The sequence below is a fragment of the Acanthochromis polyacanthus genome, chromosome 6 (genome assembly GCF_021347895.1).
Source record: "Acanthochromis polyacanthus isolate Apoly-LR-REF ecotype Palm Island chromosome 6, KAUST_Apoly_ChrSc, whole genome shotgun sequence".
Taxonomy (NCBI): Eukaryota; Metazoa; Chordata; class Actinopteri; family Pomacentridae; genus Acanthochromis; species Acanthochromis polyacanthus.
The window spans coordinates 32964203-32982795 of record NC_067118.1 but is presented as its reverse complement, the minus strand read 5'-3'; the positions used below and the strand labels follow the sequence as shown (position 1 = coordinate 32982795).

Sequence of the window (18593 nt, the reverse complement as noted above, 5' to 3'; positions counted from 1 at the left end):
GCCTAAAGCAACTTCTAGTCAATTGTCTGGAACCGAGTGAGCATTGATCAACACTATGAAGCCGAGTTTTAACTTAAACTAGCATTGTAAATCTTTGGGTGAATGAAAATGCAAAGCAACAAAGCCAACAATAACGTTTTTTTTTGTATAAATTCGTAATGCAAAAAAAAAAAAGATTTTACATGGAATACCAACGGCCTCTTGTTTACTAATATTGCTAGTTTATCAAAGTCTCCATTTACTGCAGTAGAAGTAACTATACACATTTGCAACCTTGAAAGGATTTAATGAAACATAAAGCACTGAAATCTATATTGAGTTGATACTAGCTTTCTTAAATCCTCAGTTGGAAGGGCACATACACTACCGTTCAAAAGTTTGGAGTCTACCAGGCAATTTCATGTTTTCCATGAAAACTCACACTTTTATTCTTGAGGCAACATAATTGCACAAGGGTTTTCTAATCATCAATGAGCCTTTCAACACGATTAGCTAACACAATGTAGCATTAAAACACAGGAGTGATGGGCTGGAAATGTTCCTCTGAACCCCTATGGAGATATTCCATTAAAAATCAGCTGTTTCCAGCTGAAATAGTCATTTATCACATTAACAATGTCTAGACTGTGTTTGTGATTAATTTAATGTTATCTCCATTGAAAAAAAACTGCTTTTCTTTCAAAAATAAGGACATTCCTTAGTGACAACAAACTTTTGAATGGTAGTGTGTTTTATTCCAACCTTCCAAGGCATCATATTGGCAGTTTGCACCACTGTGTTGGCAAGTCTGACCGAAATCAGCCCGCTATATTTCTGCAGCAGCTTATAATTTGTTGTGACAACTGATAGACATTTTGTTAACGCTCATTAGACTCTTCGTTAAAAGTTGCTGTTGAGACAGATTTACACGAACGGCGATTAAAAGCTAGTTTTGAGACGATGAGAAAAGCCAGTCAAACTTTGCTAAAACAAAGTTTTGTGAAATAAAATCAGCAAATTGCAGGTTTCCAGCGTCTTTAATGGAGGGTTCACCAGGTGGCCAATTTGTTTTCTTTGAATATATGTTCCACAGGAGATGGAGGGCAGAAGGGTTCGAATAGTAGAATGATTGTGGGCCGCAGAAGCTCCAGCAGTTTAGATGATTTCAGAAATGAAGGTCGTAACCTCGTCTTACATTGCCTCTGGGTTCTTATTCTTTCTTATTTGAAGGTCACACAGGTCGCTGTAATTAGGTACAGTATGTGTAGGTGTGTGAGTGCGACTCCTGTCAAATAGACCCCTGGTGCTCAGTGCTGATTGTGGTCTTGACCCAGACTGTGTTGATTGCTATGCCTGAAGAGCTCTCATCCACGGAGAAGCAGATCCCGACAGGTCATGTCTGGCCTGAGCTGCAAAGGACCAGCTCCATCAAAAAAAAAAAAAAAAAAAAGTTGATTAAACAACAGCTTACAATGAGTCACAGGGCAAGGTGACTCCGTAATAAATTCACACTCACATCTCCGACTTTTCCTAGCTGCTACTGTGTCATCATATCACCTTAGTGTTTAATATAACCTGAGAGCTCAATGTATCCTATCTCAGGGATGGACAGCACCGCTTGAATGTGTAATTAATGTTCATTCTCCGCCTTTGCGGAAACACAACAAGGCCACATGTTATTGCCTTTTCCCCTTGTCTTTATACTGCACTCCCTCCACCCTCACCCCCATTTTCCAACCCCCCCTGCTGGGATCGCAGGTTGGAATATGTTTGAATTATTGATCACCATCTGATTTATGAGCGGGGCCAAAGCCCACTGGAGATTTGGGAGAGATAAAGAGAGAAAGGTGGAGACAAGTAGAGCGAGAACAGGCGGGGGAGGTGGGCGGTGGCTCGACCCCTCACTCTGGGCCAATTATGTGCATGACCCCAGAGACCAGAGATCTCTGTGTTTCGCTTTCCTTTTTCCCCCCATCTCTTTCATTTTCTTTCCATCTCCCACTCGCTTTCTGGTGCAGTGTTGCCACGGTAACGTGTACGTATACAACAAGGTGCCTGCAGGTAATAAAAACCAGCTTGTTAAAGGTAGACATGGGAATGTATGATGCAAATCCGAGTTAGTGTGCTCAGAAGAGAAATGAGTGCCGACCTCTTGGGCTTAGACGGCAAAGAACATGGGGATCAGAACACATCCTGCTCTCAGGACAACTGTCACTCTAAAGATAGCTCGACTTACATACATAGCCTGGAACCTCACCACAGAAACGACCCACCCAAAATGCAACATAGCAATCAGTCCAATGGAGCTGAGCGGTTTGTTTGGCACAAGCTTTATCTGAAATGGGCTTTTTTTGTATGTTTACCAGATTAGAGCGGCCAGGTTTCACTACTAATTCAAAACATGTGACGACCTCACTTTTCTTTTTCGACCTCCACAGGAGTTCGTGTTGGTTTATCATAATATTATGTGTGTTTGTGGAAATCCCATCTCCTCTTTGTCCCTGGTGGCCCGTTTTACAACGGTTCACCATTTTAATGTCTTCAATTTAACAGACCATTAATTATGTGGTTATAGTGAAAACCTTGGGCTGGCAAATGCGAGCGTGTATGCATGTACCCATCCATGCACGGCCTTGCGTTAGTGTGTCTGTGTGTGTTCCACATCAATGACATTGCAATATTAAGCCATAATGGAGATAAAACTGGAACTATTTGCAAGCCCATTTCTCTCTTTCCATTCCAACGGTTCCAGTGGTGTCATTTGTTATAGGGTGGCATCGAATAAATTGCTTTGGGAGCACCACAGCTGGGATGACTATCTTGACAGATCACACTCAGCTGAGTGACTGCAATGCATATTCATCTCAATCAAATTTATCCCCCCATATTCCTTTTTTTTTTTTAATTTTGTTTTGGTATTCAGTCCTTGTTTTACAAGCAGTTGATGACTTCACGGATGTTTTTGCTCTAATTCTGTTGTGTGATCAAATGGTTGGACAGCAGGGATGCACACTGCGTAACTTCCTCAGTGGTGGATGAAAGATGAAGAGTGATGGTATTATGATGAAAAGAGCAACATTACTGACTCAATTATGGAAAGCAGAGCTGGAGGGTGCAAACTGCTGACAGCTGTTTGCCGTTCTTGACTGCATATTCTTGATGAGAATTTCCTCTGTCGCAGCTAAATTGCCTACTTGTTAATTGGGGCGAAACCTAAACAGCTCTTTGTTAAATCTGGGACAGGATGAAGAAGAAGGAAGAGGATTGGTTGGTTTAAGCTGCTCTGTTTTTTGTCACTTTTTTTTCCATCCTGTCCATTGTTGGTGTGTTTGAGTTTTATCCATCACTGTATTCTTGTCCTGCTTTTCTTCTGTCAGCTCCTCTAAGGAATCGGAACATCTGTGTGCGTATGTTCCTTTCTGTTTCTGTATTTGTAGATGAACATTTGTACCTGATGCACTTCGTTTACATGCATTCGCCTGTGATGTAGTCTGCTGTCATCTCTCATTTTTGCATTCCTCAGCCACACAACAAACAAGAAGTTCGGAGGCATAGATAGCAGATAAAATCTCACAACCTCCACTGGATTGAGGCTGGCATCATAAGATCCACAGCTGCTGCATTCTTATTGAAGTTGATGCATTAAAGTTTCAAATGCCAGGCCATAATCTAAAAATTGCTGTCACCTTTGCAGACAAATGTGAAAGAAAGGTTGGCTCATGCAAAGGGGTGGAAGAGAGAGGTAGATCGAGTGAAATAAGCATTTATAAACTCTGTGAGAATATTTACTGACAGTGTGTCTGAATGAGCTCTGCATCATAATCAAGTAAAATTATTGGCTTTTGTGCTAAAATGCTCTTGTAAGTCAAGATTTAGCTAACAGAGAAACAAGACTTAAAACCCCTGAAAACTTCGCCTGAAGTATGTCAGCATTAAGTTACCATGACTCATTGTGCAGTGATTGCAGTGGGGGGAAAAAAGTCAAAAAATCAGCTAATCTGCTTCATCAGTACTGTGTGGATGTTTGATCAGGTTTCACTGAAAAACAGCAAAGCAACTGTCTTCACGTTTTGATCAAATGCACCACAGAAGTATGTAGCGAGATTAAAAAAAGAACTCCAGAAATCTCTCATGTAGCATAACCAAAACTGTTCAAACCTTAACAGAAAGCACGATGTTCATTTCTTAAGAAACTGAGAAAATACATTTTCAAGGCCTTTAATGCTCTTGTACACGTCACCATCATCCTCTCTGATCTTTATCCTTTGAGCTTAGTGATCTAATAATTAACAGAGAGCAGGCATTCATATTTGCTTACATTCTAATAAAATACACACAGATAGGTGACCAATTAATTCATGGAAAAATCAACTTTAGGCATGTTGGTAAGGGGCTCCTTGGCATTTGTTCTCCGAGTTTCTGGAGCTCAGCTGGAGAGATTTCCTCATTTTGTGTTTTGATGTTGGTGGTGAAGAACTAATATGGAGACTTAAATCGCCCATAGCTGGTCAGTTGGGTTGAGATCTGGTGGCTGCAGGGATCAGAGCATAAAAATAAAAATAAGCTTTGTCCTTATCAAACCATTCAGAAGCCCTTAATGCCCTAATGGTGGACTGCTTAGCTCTTCTATCAGGACAAAGTGATCATTGAGAACACCTTTACACTGATTTGCAATGACCCGTCCTCCTGAGGTGACAGGTAGGCCCAAATCATACCAGCACAATGCCCTTTACTGTATACCAAAGCCACGGGATCCCATCACTGCAGGGGTCTAGAATTCAGATATTTCCTTTTATTTACCGCCCATCTGTTGTTGCATCAAGGGGATTATTTAAATGTGAACAATTTATTTTGTTTTCTTTTATTTACAGAGGAGACTAAAAGCTGTAGAAGCTTTTAAGCAGCTGAGAATTATAGAAAGTTGGGGGAAAAAAGCGAGTAAGGTTGATTTTTATGCATATTGGTGACGCAAGTGCTCATGCTGTCACATTTGTAGATTTTAGTGGGCGCTGCAGCCTTTTTTTCTGCTGCTTAATTTGATTCTACTCGGGCTTTGCTATTATCTGAGTGCAATCACACATAATGTAAAAAAGATTCGCCAGAGTGGAAATATTTTAAAGTAAAGCACTGAAACATGGACAGACAAAGCAAAAGCAAAGGAGGAAAGGTGCGAGATGAAGAAACTGGGTTGCAGATGGAGACGGAGAAAGAAAGGTCAGAGTTTCGTAATGTGGGACAACTTGAACCCCTAACAAAGAGAGTGGACAGATCAGAGAAGGAGGACCCTCAATTGTTTGAACTTAGCTGGATTCAACTATATTGAACTGAGCTGGAAATGATTGCTGACTGCAGTCCAGAGGATGTTTAACGGTTGAACTTGGAGCAGCTGCAACAGAGAGAACACGGTGTCGAAGGACAGCCCACAAAAATGAAAAGTTTAAAGTAGTTTGTCAGAGTCCAGAGGGAGAGTTAGTTCAAAGCACCGGCTGTTATTGTGTTTCTTTCAGTGGGGCGGATTTGTGTGTTCCCAACAGCACTGAAGATTAGCATGTTATTAGCACTAAGAGCACTGGAAGTGAAGCATATTTCATCTTAAACACAGAGCTATTCGAGTCATATAGGCTTTAAATAGCCACTTCACTAAGTAACAAAGCCATTACCAGCACTTCCCTCAGTCTCTGTTTAGCATCTCCACCTAAAGCAAGTGGTACTTAAAGGGACTATCCGCTGTGTGTTTCACTGTGCAGACCATATTTCAAACAGAGAAGAAGAAAGGGGCTTATGAAGGCCCCCTACCTCTTAATCCCTGTCTCTGCTTTGCTAGACCAGCCACCACCAAGGGCTATCTATCTATCCGACTCTCCACGTGCCCGATGAAAGGCTCACACGCACCCCATCACACACACATACTGAGATTGGCACCATTAGTTACACAAGGACCAGGCAGCCACCAGAGTATAATAACTTTACCCCGGCGAGAGGTGAAAAATTGGATTGGAGAAAGTTTTTGAGAAGTACTTTACTGCCTGCTGGGAGTCGCAGAGTAAAGACAAGCCGGGGCAAAGCATGGCACATTAAAAGAAGCCAGCCAGCTACTGATTCATGGTGTGTGTCTGGTGCTGTCTTTTTTATATTTATTCTCAGAATAGGACTTTTAAGTCATTTCAGCAGCTCTGTGAGTATGATCAAAGAAAATAATGTAGCTTCTTGGATCTGTCGAGGTTCGCTCTTATTTCAGGCATATTGACTCAGACTCAAAACCTGTGACAATCGAAGACTGAAATAGTCTAATTAGTCAGATTAGAGTAAGTATAATTCACACCCTGTTTGAGCATTAGTTGTATCTTTGTCCTTCAGGATTGTTTGAACCTGTGAACGTCCCTTCTCATAATTTCATCCTTTGCACAATTCTCTCCTTTTCTGTCTTTTGTTTGCTTTATCTCTATCTTGAGAGTCCCAAGAACACAAAGAAGACCCCTTAGACTTGTGTTTTGTATCCTGTTGGGATTCTAAATGGGAACCACAGGGCCATGTATGTGCTGTCAGAACTAGAGGCACTACTAGATTGTTTTCATATTTAGAGAGAGAGAAAAAACAAAATTACAGTAAAAAAGACAAGCATGACTCAGAGGCTGACTGGCTTTTTATACCGTGACATGCTTTGCCCTGACTTGTCTTTATTTCCTGTGACTCCCAGCAGGCAGTAAAGTACCAGTTAGAGGGCGAGACAGGCATGAAACAGTAGTGGTCGTTTGGATATCGCATACAAATTGCCCCCGCGAGTCTTATTCTATCAGGCTTGGCCTCACAGGCTAATGTGTTTTATGTAAGTAAAATCAACCCATTAGTGAAGCCAGTGAGATAAAGAAGTAGAGGATAGAGGTATAAGTAAGTCCTTGTCTTTAATTCTCTGCTCACATCTCCTGGCACTCCTCAGTGTCGTCCTTCTGCCTGACTGTGTGAGTCAGAGTTCTACACTTGAGCGCAGAGGAGGCTGACTCATGCAGCCTAAAGTCATACAGAATAGACACACACATCCTGATGACACATCCAGTAACATGTTATCAGAGGACATTTCACAGAGGACACGGGCAGAATGAGAAACACTGATGTGATTTATGATATCTGCAGGCTAAGGTGGAGAACTGTAGGAAATGACGGGGGTCACCAGTCACCTCTGTCCTCTCGCTCGGGGGGAGGAGCGAGGGGGGATCGCAACTAACACCTCGTCAGAAATGCGCCCTACTTTTGTGTATCAACAACTCGTGGCAGCAGAATTGAGTTTTTAATCACACACGACTGTCAAGACGGCCTGCCACATGTTTCGAGCTCCGTCTGAAATCCCGTTTGGATGCTTAGTCAAAGTAAACTGCTTTTCATGCATTTCAGCCACTTATCTTGAGCACACATGCACGTCTTAATTAGCTCTCAGACGATGCAGATCAAACGTTTTTTCTCTCTCCCTCAGACGCGTTCGCTCTGATCCTCGCATCACTCTTACACGTGGCTTACTTTCCTCTCTTCTTCATGGCATGTTAGAGAAGGTGGTGGCGATCGAAATGTTTTGATGTTTTCATGTTAAGAGGAAGGATTACAACGTAAGGCTGTGTCCGCTTCTTTGCGGCTGTGTTTGCTCCTTTATGCACACCTCCACAGACCGAATGCATACTCAGTCATCCGACAGAAGAGCACGATTGAGGTCTGTGATCCTCATCTGGCTCATCTGAAGGACACAGTAATTGATGGTTACAGAGAGCTAGAAATAGGGCTAAGAAAAACAACGAGAGTGAGAGGAGAGAGGATGAAGGATGAATGGGCAGTGGTGGAGGTGCAAGAGGGGCTTGTTGCATCCTGCTGCCTCAAACCCATCCCCTAATTGCTCAGTATTTATGGCGGGAGGAGTGGTATGTGTGGGCAGCATGCCTCTCCACACACATACACACACCCAAAACCAAACACTAAGAGTTGCCGTCACCCTAGAGGGAGTCATTTGTGCTTGCAGGAGGTCGGTGGGAGGCTTTTACGGGCCGTTATGTAGCCGTCTCACTGTTCCTGGAAGAGCATTGGTATCTTCTGATCAAATTCCACCCCACTCTCCAGTAACCTGCTTCCTATGAATTGTGGGCTAATTGTGCCGTGTGGGTTTTGTGTGATTGTGAGTGTGTATGTGTGTGTGTGTGCGTGTCTGGGTGGGCAGAGGCCTCTATCCTTGATTGATTGTTGTCATCTTGGTGGATTATTGAGTTAGCAGCATACGTGATAGGCTTACAGCAGCGTCTCACAGGAGGGAACGCGCACATGTGCACATCCCTCATACTGATCTGTAATGCAACGATTGATGGAAATATTTCAGGGAAAGGGTCCGTGGCTGTGTGTAAATAACACGTCACAGGATTTGAAGTATGCTTGTTAGATGGGTGAAATTTAATGCATATTAACGTGACCAATGAGGCAGCAGATCATGTGAGACAAAGAGATTTCCAACTTCACACATCATGCAAAAGGTTTTTAAAGTTTAAAATAGTCTAAATGTCTCAATACAGATTTTTTGCTGATTAGATATAGAAAATATGTAACCTTACAAATGTCTTCACTCTTTTAAGCTTTTCCTTATTTCAAAATTAAAGTTGTATCCAGATAAGCCCCTGAGGCTTTCAGCATTTATCGCACCAAATACAATAAAAGTTGTGTAATAGGTTTTGCAAAGCCTTTGGGTCTCTTTTTAAATTTTTTTTTTTAAATTATTTCCACCAGGATTACCAGAGGACATTCTGAGAACTCAGCGCCATCGACTTCAGCATGATAAAAGGGAATCCTATCTTCTTTCTATTATTTCCATGGTCCTCTCCTTTTCTTTCATATCTTTCCGCCACTCGAATAATTATTGTTGAGTTGGTCTTCGGGCGAACGTCTGACTAGATTTAGTAGATGAGGAGTTACTTTTCTTAATATTTCAAGAAAAACATTGACCAGAAAAGAACAACCAAACAGCTGAGAGCAGAGGAAACTTTTCCTGAATTCTGGATAAACAGACCAGAAAGTTACAAGCCATTCAACGGAAAGAAAAGGATGCAACAAGCATGGCAGCCTTTCCCTTTGGGGCTTCCTGACAAGGAGAACTTAACCTGACAGGAACATACAAAAAACACAATGGACAGTTCTGACCAAAACAGCCCACAAAATGCAAATACTTGATGTGTAAACAGCAAAAGGGGACAAGAGTCTTAAAAAATGCATTTCCTCAGCCAGTAAATACCACCTGATGAGCTGTGATTGGCTGCAGGATCTTAGATTTATCATTATTGTCAGCTTGAGATGACTCATTAATATCATTGATCAGGTTTTAAATTACCTCTCATATGTTTGTCCTCGAAGGCAATTTGATGCAGGCACGGCGTGATGGTCATTTACATTTTCTTCATTAAATGATGGGGAATTAATTGTGATATTTGCCCAGACATTTATTTAAAAGTCATTGCAGACTAATACCACCGCAAATGGTGTCAGTTCAAGAGGGTCAGCGCTGTAAACAGACCACCCAAATTACCTGCATCTCATCTTCACTGACATCCTCCTGCAAGAGTTCTCTAGCCATAACCCACAGCTGACCGGAAGATTTACGACTCTTTTGGCTTTATGCAGCTCCTTCAGTCCTATCTCTATTCAGGGACAGACAGAGGTTATTAGAAGGGAACTGGCTCAGTTGTGTTAACATCTGTCACTTGTGATTTTCTCAGATTTTTTTGTTATCTGTTTTTTCATAAGTTTTCCCTACATCCATCTCAGCTTTGTATTCCGACCATCATACCATCATTCTGTCGCATTTCTTCTCTTCTACTTCTACAAGAGTGAAAGGCTTAATCTTCACATTGCAGAGATATTCCTTGACTTTGGTGTGATAAAACTCTGCACGCGTCGCAGTTCGCTCACCTCGCCCTTTGTTGCTTCACACCCCGCCCTCCACGCGAAGAGACGCTCATTTTTAATTATCACTCACTATTTGATCATCTCCCCTCCCCTTGCCTGTCACAATGTCTCATCGAGTTGCTGGTAACATTTCCATTACATTAGGAGGAGCAGCCAGTGTTGTGTATCGAGTGTGTGTGATACGTGTCTGCGTGGATGTGTTTGGTGGTGTGTTCCTATCATTCCGGCAGAGACGAGATTTCTCCCTCTCCCTCATCCATCTTAAAGCGCTTGGCTGTAAATGACATGTCAACACACAACGAAACACATCGTTGCTTGAGACCCACACACACACACACACACACACACACACACACACACACACACACACACACACACACACACACACACACAAACTGGGAATGGAATTGGTTTGGCAATGGAATTTTAATTAAATGCTTCACACCCCCTCCCTGTATTTTCCTCCAAATGGCATGCTAATTGAGTTGATGCAAATAGGAACTCACAGTCTTAAAGGTTCAAATTGCTATATTTTGTCTTTTTTTTTTTTTTTGCACAAAATATTGCACACAAAGATCTGGGCCAGAAGGAAGGGAGACAGACTGAATCTGTGGATGACAGTTCAGTAAAAAGAAAAGGACCTCATGATTGAATCAATCTTTTGTAAGTAAAAGGAACTGGCTTTAAACCACTATTGACATAGTGGAAAGGATAATCATGCACTGGGAAAACTGGATATTCTCATTTCATTGCGGAGGGTTTAACATTGCATGTGAATGTGTGCGTGCATGTTTGCACTGCGGGCACATATTTTACTAAGTGCCTAAGCTCGCTGCAGTGGCATTATTAAAGAAGGCCCTCACCCCCCATAAAGTTCCCAGAGCATTCTCATTCCTGGCAGCCGCTGGCAGGAAGGTTGGAAATAGTGATCTCCTCTTTCGCTCAGCAGGGGTTGAATCGATAAATCTGTCATTGTTTATTTTATAAAAACTTCTAGTCTTCACCTCTGGGCGTTCCCACCGTTGGACACTCAGCTGTTCATGTTGAGTGCCTCAATAAGGGTTTTTTGGCCAGTTGCTGCAAGGTGAACACATATTGGATTCAATAAACTGTTGAGAAATGTTCACTTTTATTTTTCTCTCGGTATTGATCCTCTCTCCCCTTTGCAAGACCAAGTTGTCGAAGTGTCTCGGTATGTTTCTATTATTCTAGGGTTGTTTGATGAGCTATACAGCAATAGCTACCCCACGATACTCCTTGATGTTCCCTTTTGGAGCAGAAGTGGCAGTTTGCTTGATACGTGACCCTGATAACATTTGTCGTTCTTCTTCCTCTCATTCGTTAGGTGTTGGCCTTAGAAAGGCAGGTCTTCGACTTCCTTGGGTACCAGTGGGCCCCTATCCTCGCCAACTTCTTCCACATCATTATCGTCATCCTTGGCCTCTTTGGCACCATCCAGTACCGGCCGCGCTACATCATAGTGGTGAGTACATAGAATGCAAATCACATTCGACTTGTACTTCACTTGAAACTCTGTACAGTCTGTCACATAATCCTATTCCTCAAGGTTTTTGTCAAGCACATCACTTTGCATTAGCCCTCTGTCTGTGCATGTCTTGTGGATCGGATGTGTTGTTGCCTTTCCTCTCGAGTTGCAAAACGATGCTGCTGTCCTTTGTGCATTGTGCGACACCCTTAAATCACTCTAATCCCTTGGTAATTAGGGCTAATTAAAGGGGGTGGGATCTTGGGGGGACTAAGGAGCTCATCAGATTTATACTCGACTTCGGGTTTCTGGACAGAGAAGGTCATTCTTTCGAGCACAATGCAAAACATGTGCTGCCTGTTGTTCTCTACGTTGTTAGAAAGCACTTCTGCGAAGCTTCATAAATGTGCTTTTACGCAATTCGGCTTTTTATTTGACACCGTAATGTTCATCTGAGGCATTAAAAGCCTATTTTGAGCTGCATTAGTGGAAGCACAGATGGTGATGTTAATGACAGGAAAAGATTGTGGGAGCGAGAAAAGCGATAGAGGAAGAGAGTAAATAAAGAGAGACAGGGGAGATAAAGGAGAATAAACGGGAACCACACAGGATAAGATGGAGAAACAGAGGAAGCAGGAATTGAAGGGAGGAGACGAGGGAAGGGAAAGTTGGAGCCATTGTCTCATGTCAAGTGGAAAGTGGGAGAGCGCAAGCTAAGGGGTTTCATGATTCAACACGTATGTTTTTACGGAGGTGCTGTTTTGCCCTTCGCTCTTCCTCTGACATTTTAAACACACAGTTTATTGTGAGTCAGAGGATTTCACAACCTTCACTCTGATGACTCTGCCAGTGAATGCCGCTCAACACCACTGTGTGTCTGTCAACAGTTGGCTGTCTGACTGTACAATTTCGTAAACGGTTGAGTCGTGAACTTCATTCAGCCTCAGCGGTTTTTAAAAAACCTGCAGCACCCTCAGGGCACAAATAGACTTGCTGAACTTACTGGCATCTTTCAAAAAGCGAGGCCTTACATACAAATTTCTATGTGTGTCTGATGTTTGCGGGTGTATGTAGGAGTGGAAGGACACTTGTTTAGCAGCTTATTCATTCGACCTGCCATTTACTCGGTAGCTTTCATATATTCTGTTCAGACCAATTCATGCAGTTTCACTAAAGCTAATCTGTCTGTGTGTTTGCCCTCCAGTACACAGTATGGGCAGCACTCTGGGTCGCCTGGAACGTCTTCGTCATCTGTTTCTACCTGGACGTAGGAGGCCTATCCAAGGTGAGACTTTCAAAATTTCAGTCTGTCAGCCACAGCCAAGACACATGGCTTTGTATGCACTGTGATGAACAGTCTTTTCTTTCTGAGGTCATGGTTGCAGGTCAAGTGAAACCTGATTTACATTCCTTTGGCCCAGAATTTGCCACCTACTCTGCAGGTGTGTTTAGGTACATCAAGGACTCTGTCATTATGGATGTACACTGTTGACACGGAAAATACTTGTTTCTAAATAACTGATAATTCTCTACTAAAGTCAAATCAAAGAACACTGCAAACTGTTCTGCTCCAAAGTTTAACCACAGTCCTGAACCTATGCACAGCATGTCTGTATATAGTGTACCATGGATATATTCTATCCAGCTGAACATTTTCAGCTTCTGCATTAAACTGTAGGTTTATAAGCATTGCCAGTAGTTGAGTGCACCCTCATTTGTGGAGCTGTTAATGAGTAAGTAAACAAGTTCCTAACCAACTTAATAGCTAATGATCTTAGCACATAATGCAACAACAGGACAATAATAGTATTTGCACACTACTTTGCAAAGTCTATATATCCTTGAGCCTTTTTTTGTGTTTGTCTGATGGTAAGTTGGAAAAAAATATCTTTTTCAGTTCATTCAAATTTTTGGAACTGTAATCCAGTTTGTGGACGCTATGATACATACTCAGTGTGGATTTTCCCCCTTGTCTGAATGTGGTGTTGATACTGTTAAGACAGGATGGAGGAGGTAAAAGACGGCTTTGATCACGTTGAAAGGTACCTGTGTTGTCCTCAAAAGTCACACTTAAATAAAGCTCAAATAAGGAATGAAAAGCTCATCACGGAGAGAGGCAAAACGTGGTGATCTAATTGGAATATGTGGAAAGAAAATCTCTTTTTCAGAGCATTTCTTTCTTTCTTTCTTTCTTTCTTGAATTTGTTCTGTTTTTTTTTAAAATTAATTTCTGGGACTTTTTTGCCAGCATCAAAGCCAATGCAAGTATAAACCATGAAGGTATCGTTACTGTTCCCAAAGAGAATAAAAGAGTGGGTCCAATTGTCAGCAGAACAGAAACGGGTGAGGGCAAAGATGGTTCTTGGAAAGAAAGAAGCACATCATTCTTGTCTTTGCCAAGACCAAGCCTCCAGGCAGAGTTTTTTGTTATTTCTCCAGAAGATTATTCAGCTTAACTCTGACATTATGCCAGTGTTATTGTTTTTTTTTTTTAAATTACACCAGACTCTACAAATATGAACAGTAGAACTATAAAATTTAAAAGCATAACTGTGGCTTCTTGCACTTTATCAACACTGAACTTATATTTTAAGTATAATTAGACATGATGCACTGCCACCAGGTGCTTTCTGTCTGCATCAAGCCTGAAGGCCTTGGAGTGAATAAGTGAGTGCAATTACTTGTAGAGTATAATGAATACGTGACATGTAGTATGAATCCTACACTGAGCTATAAATCACTCCCTGAGTGTTAGGAATCTGTACAGCATACACCCACAACAAGACCTTGAAGAATGTGTTCTTTTGTTGATTTTTTTTTTTTTTTTTTTTTTTTTTTGTGCCTGGTGCATTTCTGCTGACCTGTGGGGGACCTCCCTGCTGAGTTTCAAGTGGAAGCTTAAAACTTAATAGGTATATAATCAGGACCAATCCCCTTCCCAAAGCGCTGTGGAACACACACACATACACACACATGCACAGTTTTAATTCTCTATGGATCCCCCGTGGTTCCTAAGTGCAGATCAGATGCGTATTCATCCAGACAAAGGCAAGTGTTTGGGTTTGTCACCTCCTAACAACCTGCAAGTCTATCCACCCTCTCGCCTCCTGTCTGCTTCTTTTTCTTTTTACTGTGTTTGCTGCTTCTTTGATGTTTTTTTTTCAGTCTAAATCTTGCCCTTTTCATTTAAGTTTGCACCTCCTCTCCTCTCCTCTCCTCTCCTCTCCTCTCCTCTCCTCTCCTCTCCTCTCCTCTCCTCTCCTCTCCTGCCTTGACCAGTGACAATAAAGAATTCATGTGGGCGACGTTCATGTGACACCTGTTCTGACAGCCAAAATGAGTTTCAGAAACACCTTCCTCACACTCTGGCGACTTTGTCATTGTGTGATAGTCCTTGGCTCTATCAAGTGTGTCCGTCTCTCACTGCATATGTCTGTGTGTGTCCACTGTGTGTGTGTGTGTGTGTGTGCATGGTTCCTGCTAGAATAATGAGGCTTGTAGGGGCCAGCTGCTCGGGGCTGAGGCTGGGCATTAACCCGACAGATGGAGGCAGCCTGGGCTCCGAGCTCCGCATATGGTGGCCAGGAGGAGAGCTGGCTAATGGAGCACGCGCACACCCCAACACACCCCACGTGCACATACTCGACCGCACAGCTTCCTGCGAGGACCCCAACAAATTTTATCATAAACCAGAGTCAGCTAATCCTGTCAGGCCTGTCTTGACCGATGTTGACAGGACAGCACTAGAGAGTGTGTATGGATGCATGTGTGGGTGGTGGCTGCTCTCAAGGCCCTCAGAGTGAGGGGGCAGGCTGTCAGAGTCATATGCCACATGCTCTGTCACCTCCTATTGATCCCTTATCCCTTCCCCCACAGCGCAGGACAGAACCGACAGACAGACCCCTGCTACTCTGCCTATACTTCTGTGTTAAACAGTCCCCAGTTATTCACTGCCTTTCTTTTTTATTCACTCTTGGTGACAGTCTGCACACAGCGACTGCAGACGTGCAGATTTTAGGGGATGGCACTGTCAAGTTGTCCCTCATCATTTTGCAATTTCACATTGTATTTAAGTTTTTTTTGAAGATGTTTTCTTTAAATATGTGTACTGCTTCCAACAAATCTTCTATGAAATCTTTTTTTTTTTAAATCTTTTCTCTTTTGATATTAGTAAAAAAAAAATTGTGTGAAGAACATTGCACACAGCAGGTAGTCTTTTAAATGGATAGCAAAGCTAATTTTGATCCTACAGGTGTTTTAGTTATTTAAAAGCCACTCTTTTAATTTTATTAAAATTGTTATTAATAAAATATTTATTTTTATGCAATTTTTTAATCTTAACATCTGTGACTTTCATGACCTAAAATTATTAAATGCTATTCATAAATTCACTTGTTTTGAACTGATTAAAAATGATACACATTAATTTTGGCTTAATATAAACTATAGAAATCCTCAGCTTTGCATTTTAGTGTGTATTGACGATGTATACCTGCACTGCATCTACCTCTGTGATTTCTTATTTTGATTGCCAGTGTATCAGATCATGGGTGTTGTCACTAACATGTATTTATATTTATTATTTGTCAGCTAGCTTGACATTTACAGTGTAACAGTGCAGAGGTGTGCTTGTTTTCATTTGTTTAACAGGTCACATTTATCAGCCATGATCACCTTAAAGTTTCAGACTTGATCAGCTTTCTGACAACAACTGCATCATGTTTTCAGACATGTTAATCCCCTGAACACCAAAAGCTCCACTGGCAGGTTTGAAAGGCAGATCATATTACTGAAAATGGCCAAAATTTATCGGAGCCAAAAACAGTGAAACCAAAAAGAGTAGTTGGATTGTCGAGTTTTGAATGGGCCTTAAAATAATCACGTGTGGCTGGACTCAGCTGAACTGCAGGCTGTGTTTACACAGAGCAGATAAGAGTATGGCAATAAATTAAAAAATGTTAGTTGTAAATTAAGTCACTACATTTTTTTTTCAATTTTTGTCAAATGAGAGAAAAAATCTTTCATTTTTTTCCCCTGGTTTTATGATTTGTGGCATTATAACTTTGTTGTACTGCCCAAGATGCATTTTATAGTTCTGTTTACTTCTAGCCATGGTTGTGCTGTGTCCATAGAGGTACAGGACTTTATTTTGCAGTGAAAAATGAGTCCACATTGAGCACAAATTTGACAGGCGCAAGCTAGAAACAGCTTAGGGTTAAAACATATTTTTCAAAGAAGAAATATGTCTATTTTTGCAATTTCTTGATGTTTATAATGTTTCAGAACTCAGGTTGTTAGTGTTGGTTGCAGTAACAACATAAAAATAACTCAGAAAATTGATTCAGATTCAGAAAAATTTATTTTTCCCCAGGGGGTAATTAAAACCTGACACGTATATGACGTTTTCAGATTAATCTACCTTAGTATGGAGATAGTCTTAGACACTCTCCAGCTTCTGCCTATCATCCTCAGTCATCCCAAACACAGTGATATTAAGACTTTTTTGCTTTGGACAAGATGGCAGACCACCTCTGACTCCTGCCCCTGAATCAATACGCAGCAGTTGGTGCACACCTTTGTGGCATTTGAGCAGATATGAGACTCTCGTCAGAACCAAAAAAAAAAAAAGTCTACATCACTATGCTTCCCCCTCGCACCATCCTAAAGTCTTATCTTGGTAGTTCAGAAACAAAAAATCATTGGGAATAAGATTCTAATCATTTGATGTTTAGCTTTTTAGACTGCCTCGTATCCCTGGTGATTCCACTACCAGGACTATCTCTCAGTATGTTTTGACTTTTGTTCGAAAATACTTTGAGAAATATTAGCAGACTAACCTTGAATCCATGATATGAATGAATTGATTTCTGCTTTAGGGTGCATGGGAGCATAACAAGAACACTCCTGACAGTAAGTTGCCAAAAGCCTCTTCAGTATCGACTGTCGACGTGCTGAAGTCGTGAATGCGGCTGCAGCTTGGATAGAGATGGTTTCCCTAGCTCACAGGATCAATCAATGGCATCTGTCAAGTCATTAGTCTTTGCGGTCCTGCCTATTGACCTTCAGCTGCCCTTGTTTTTGTGACTGTGTGGGAGAAAATAACAGAATGAAAGCTGCAGAAAATAAGAGACAGGGCGATGATCGGTGATCAGCAAGAACAAAGAGGAATGACAAAGTATCATTACTGCAATATTGTTCATGACTCCTGAAGCACTTTTCTTCTTCTGTTATTGAAAGTCGTTGCTCCTGTTGTTATTCTATATGTGTGTTGTTGATGTGTCCAGTGTGTGGTGGTTGATAAGAATCAGAGATGTTTCCTGACAGCACTTGGTTCCGTTAATAATGCATGTCTTGTCACTGAGGGCCAGATGCGAGGTTAGATTGCTGTATTGGGGTATTGATTGATTTGAGTGTCTGCAAGTCTGCATGTGTGGGCTCATGTGGCCGTGTGCAAATTAAACATCTCCAAGGTTTAGAAGAGTTACATGTACAAAATGTTTACGAAGTTGTAAAATTCTACTCAGAAACGGAAAGTCTGTTGGTTCACACGTATGCATGTCCTATCCCCTTAACTGTATGTGTTGTCAATTATCTGTTAATTAGCTCTTGAACGTTGTTAAAGAGTTGAGTGGCAAGACTTTAGACATGACAAGTTTGTTACTTTGGACCCCTTAAACATCTCAATATCTATGATGTAATAGATTGCTATGAAATTTTTAGCAAATGTTCATCATCTCCACAGGATTAATCCTAATGACCTTTGTGATCTCTTGACTTTTCCTGCAGATTGACTGTTACTGTTTTTCATAAAACATTTTTGTAAAATTGTTTGGATTGCCGTGGTTTGAAAATTTCACCCAGCTGGATGCACTTTATGGGTCCTGTTACTTGGCATGTTGTTAGTTTTCTAACACATTAACAAAACATGGTGAACATTACAAAGATTATACATCCAAAGCATAAATATTAGGATTGTTCAGTGTCATTTATCAGAAACTGCTGATCAGTGCTTCCCAAAGCCTAAGATGATGTACTCAAATGTGTTTTGTTCACAAACAAATGTTATTCAGTATACAGGCACAGATGAGTAAAGAATCTTTCAAATTTACTTTCAAATTTAAAATGCTGTCATTTGTGGATTGCTATATGCTATACTACTATGTAATATTATATATACTGCACTGATTCTGCATTGCAGCTC

At 41.4% G+C, this 18593-nt stretch overlaps 1 protein-coding gene across 2 annotated transcripts in view; it reads left to right on the top strand.

Annotated features, from left to right (window-relative positions):
* The window catches only part of nkain4 (sodium/potassium transporting ATPase interacting 4), a 45482-nt gene that overhangs the window by 5820 nt on the left and 21069 nt on the right, over positions 1–18593 (top strand). For both annotated transcript variants that reach the window (XM_022192056.2, XM_022192058.2), the window contains exons 2-3: positions 11252–11389; positions 12597–12677. In XM_022192056.2, coding sequence (XP_022047748.1) covers positions 11252–11389; positions 12597–12677 — 219 coding nt within the window. The remainder of the gene's footprint in view (positions 1–11251; positions 11390–12596; positions 12678–18593) is intronic.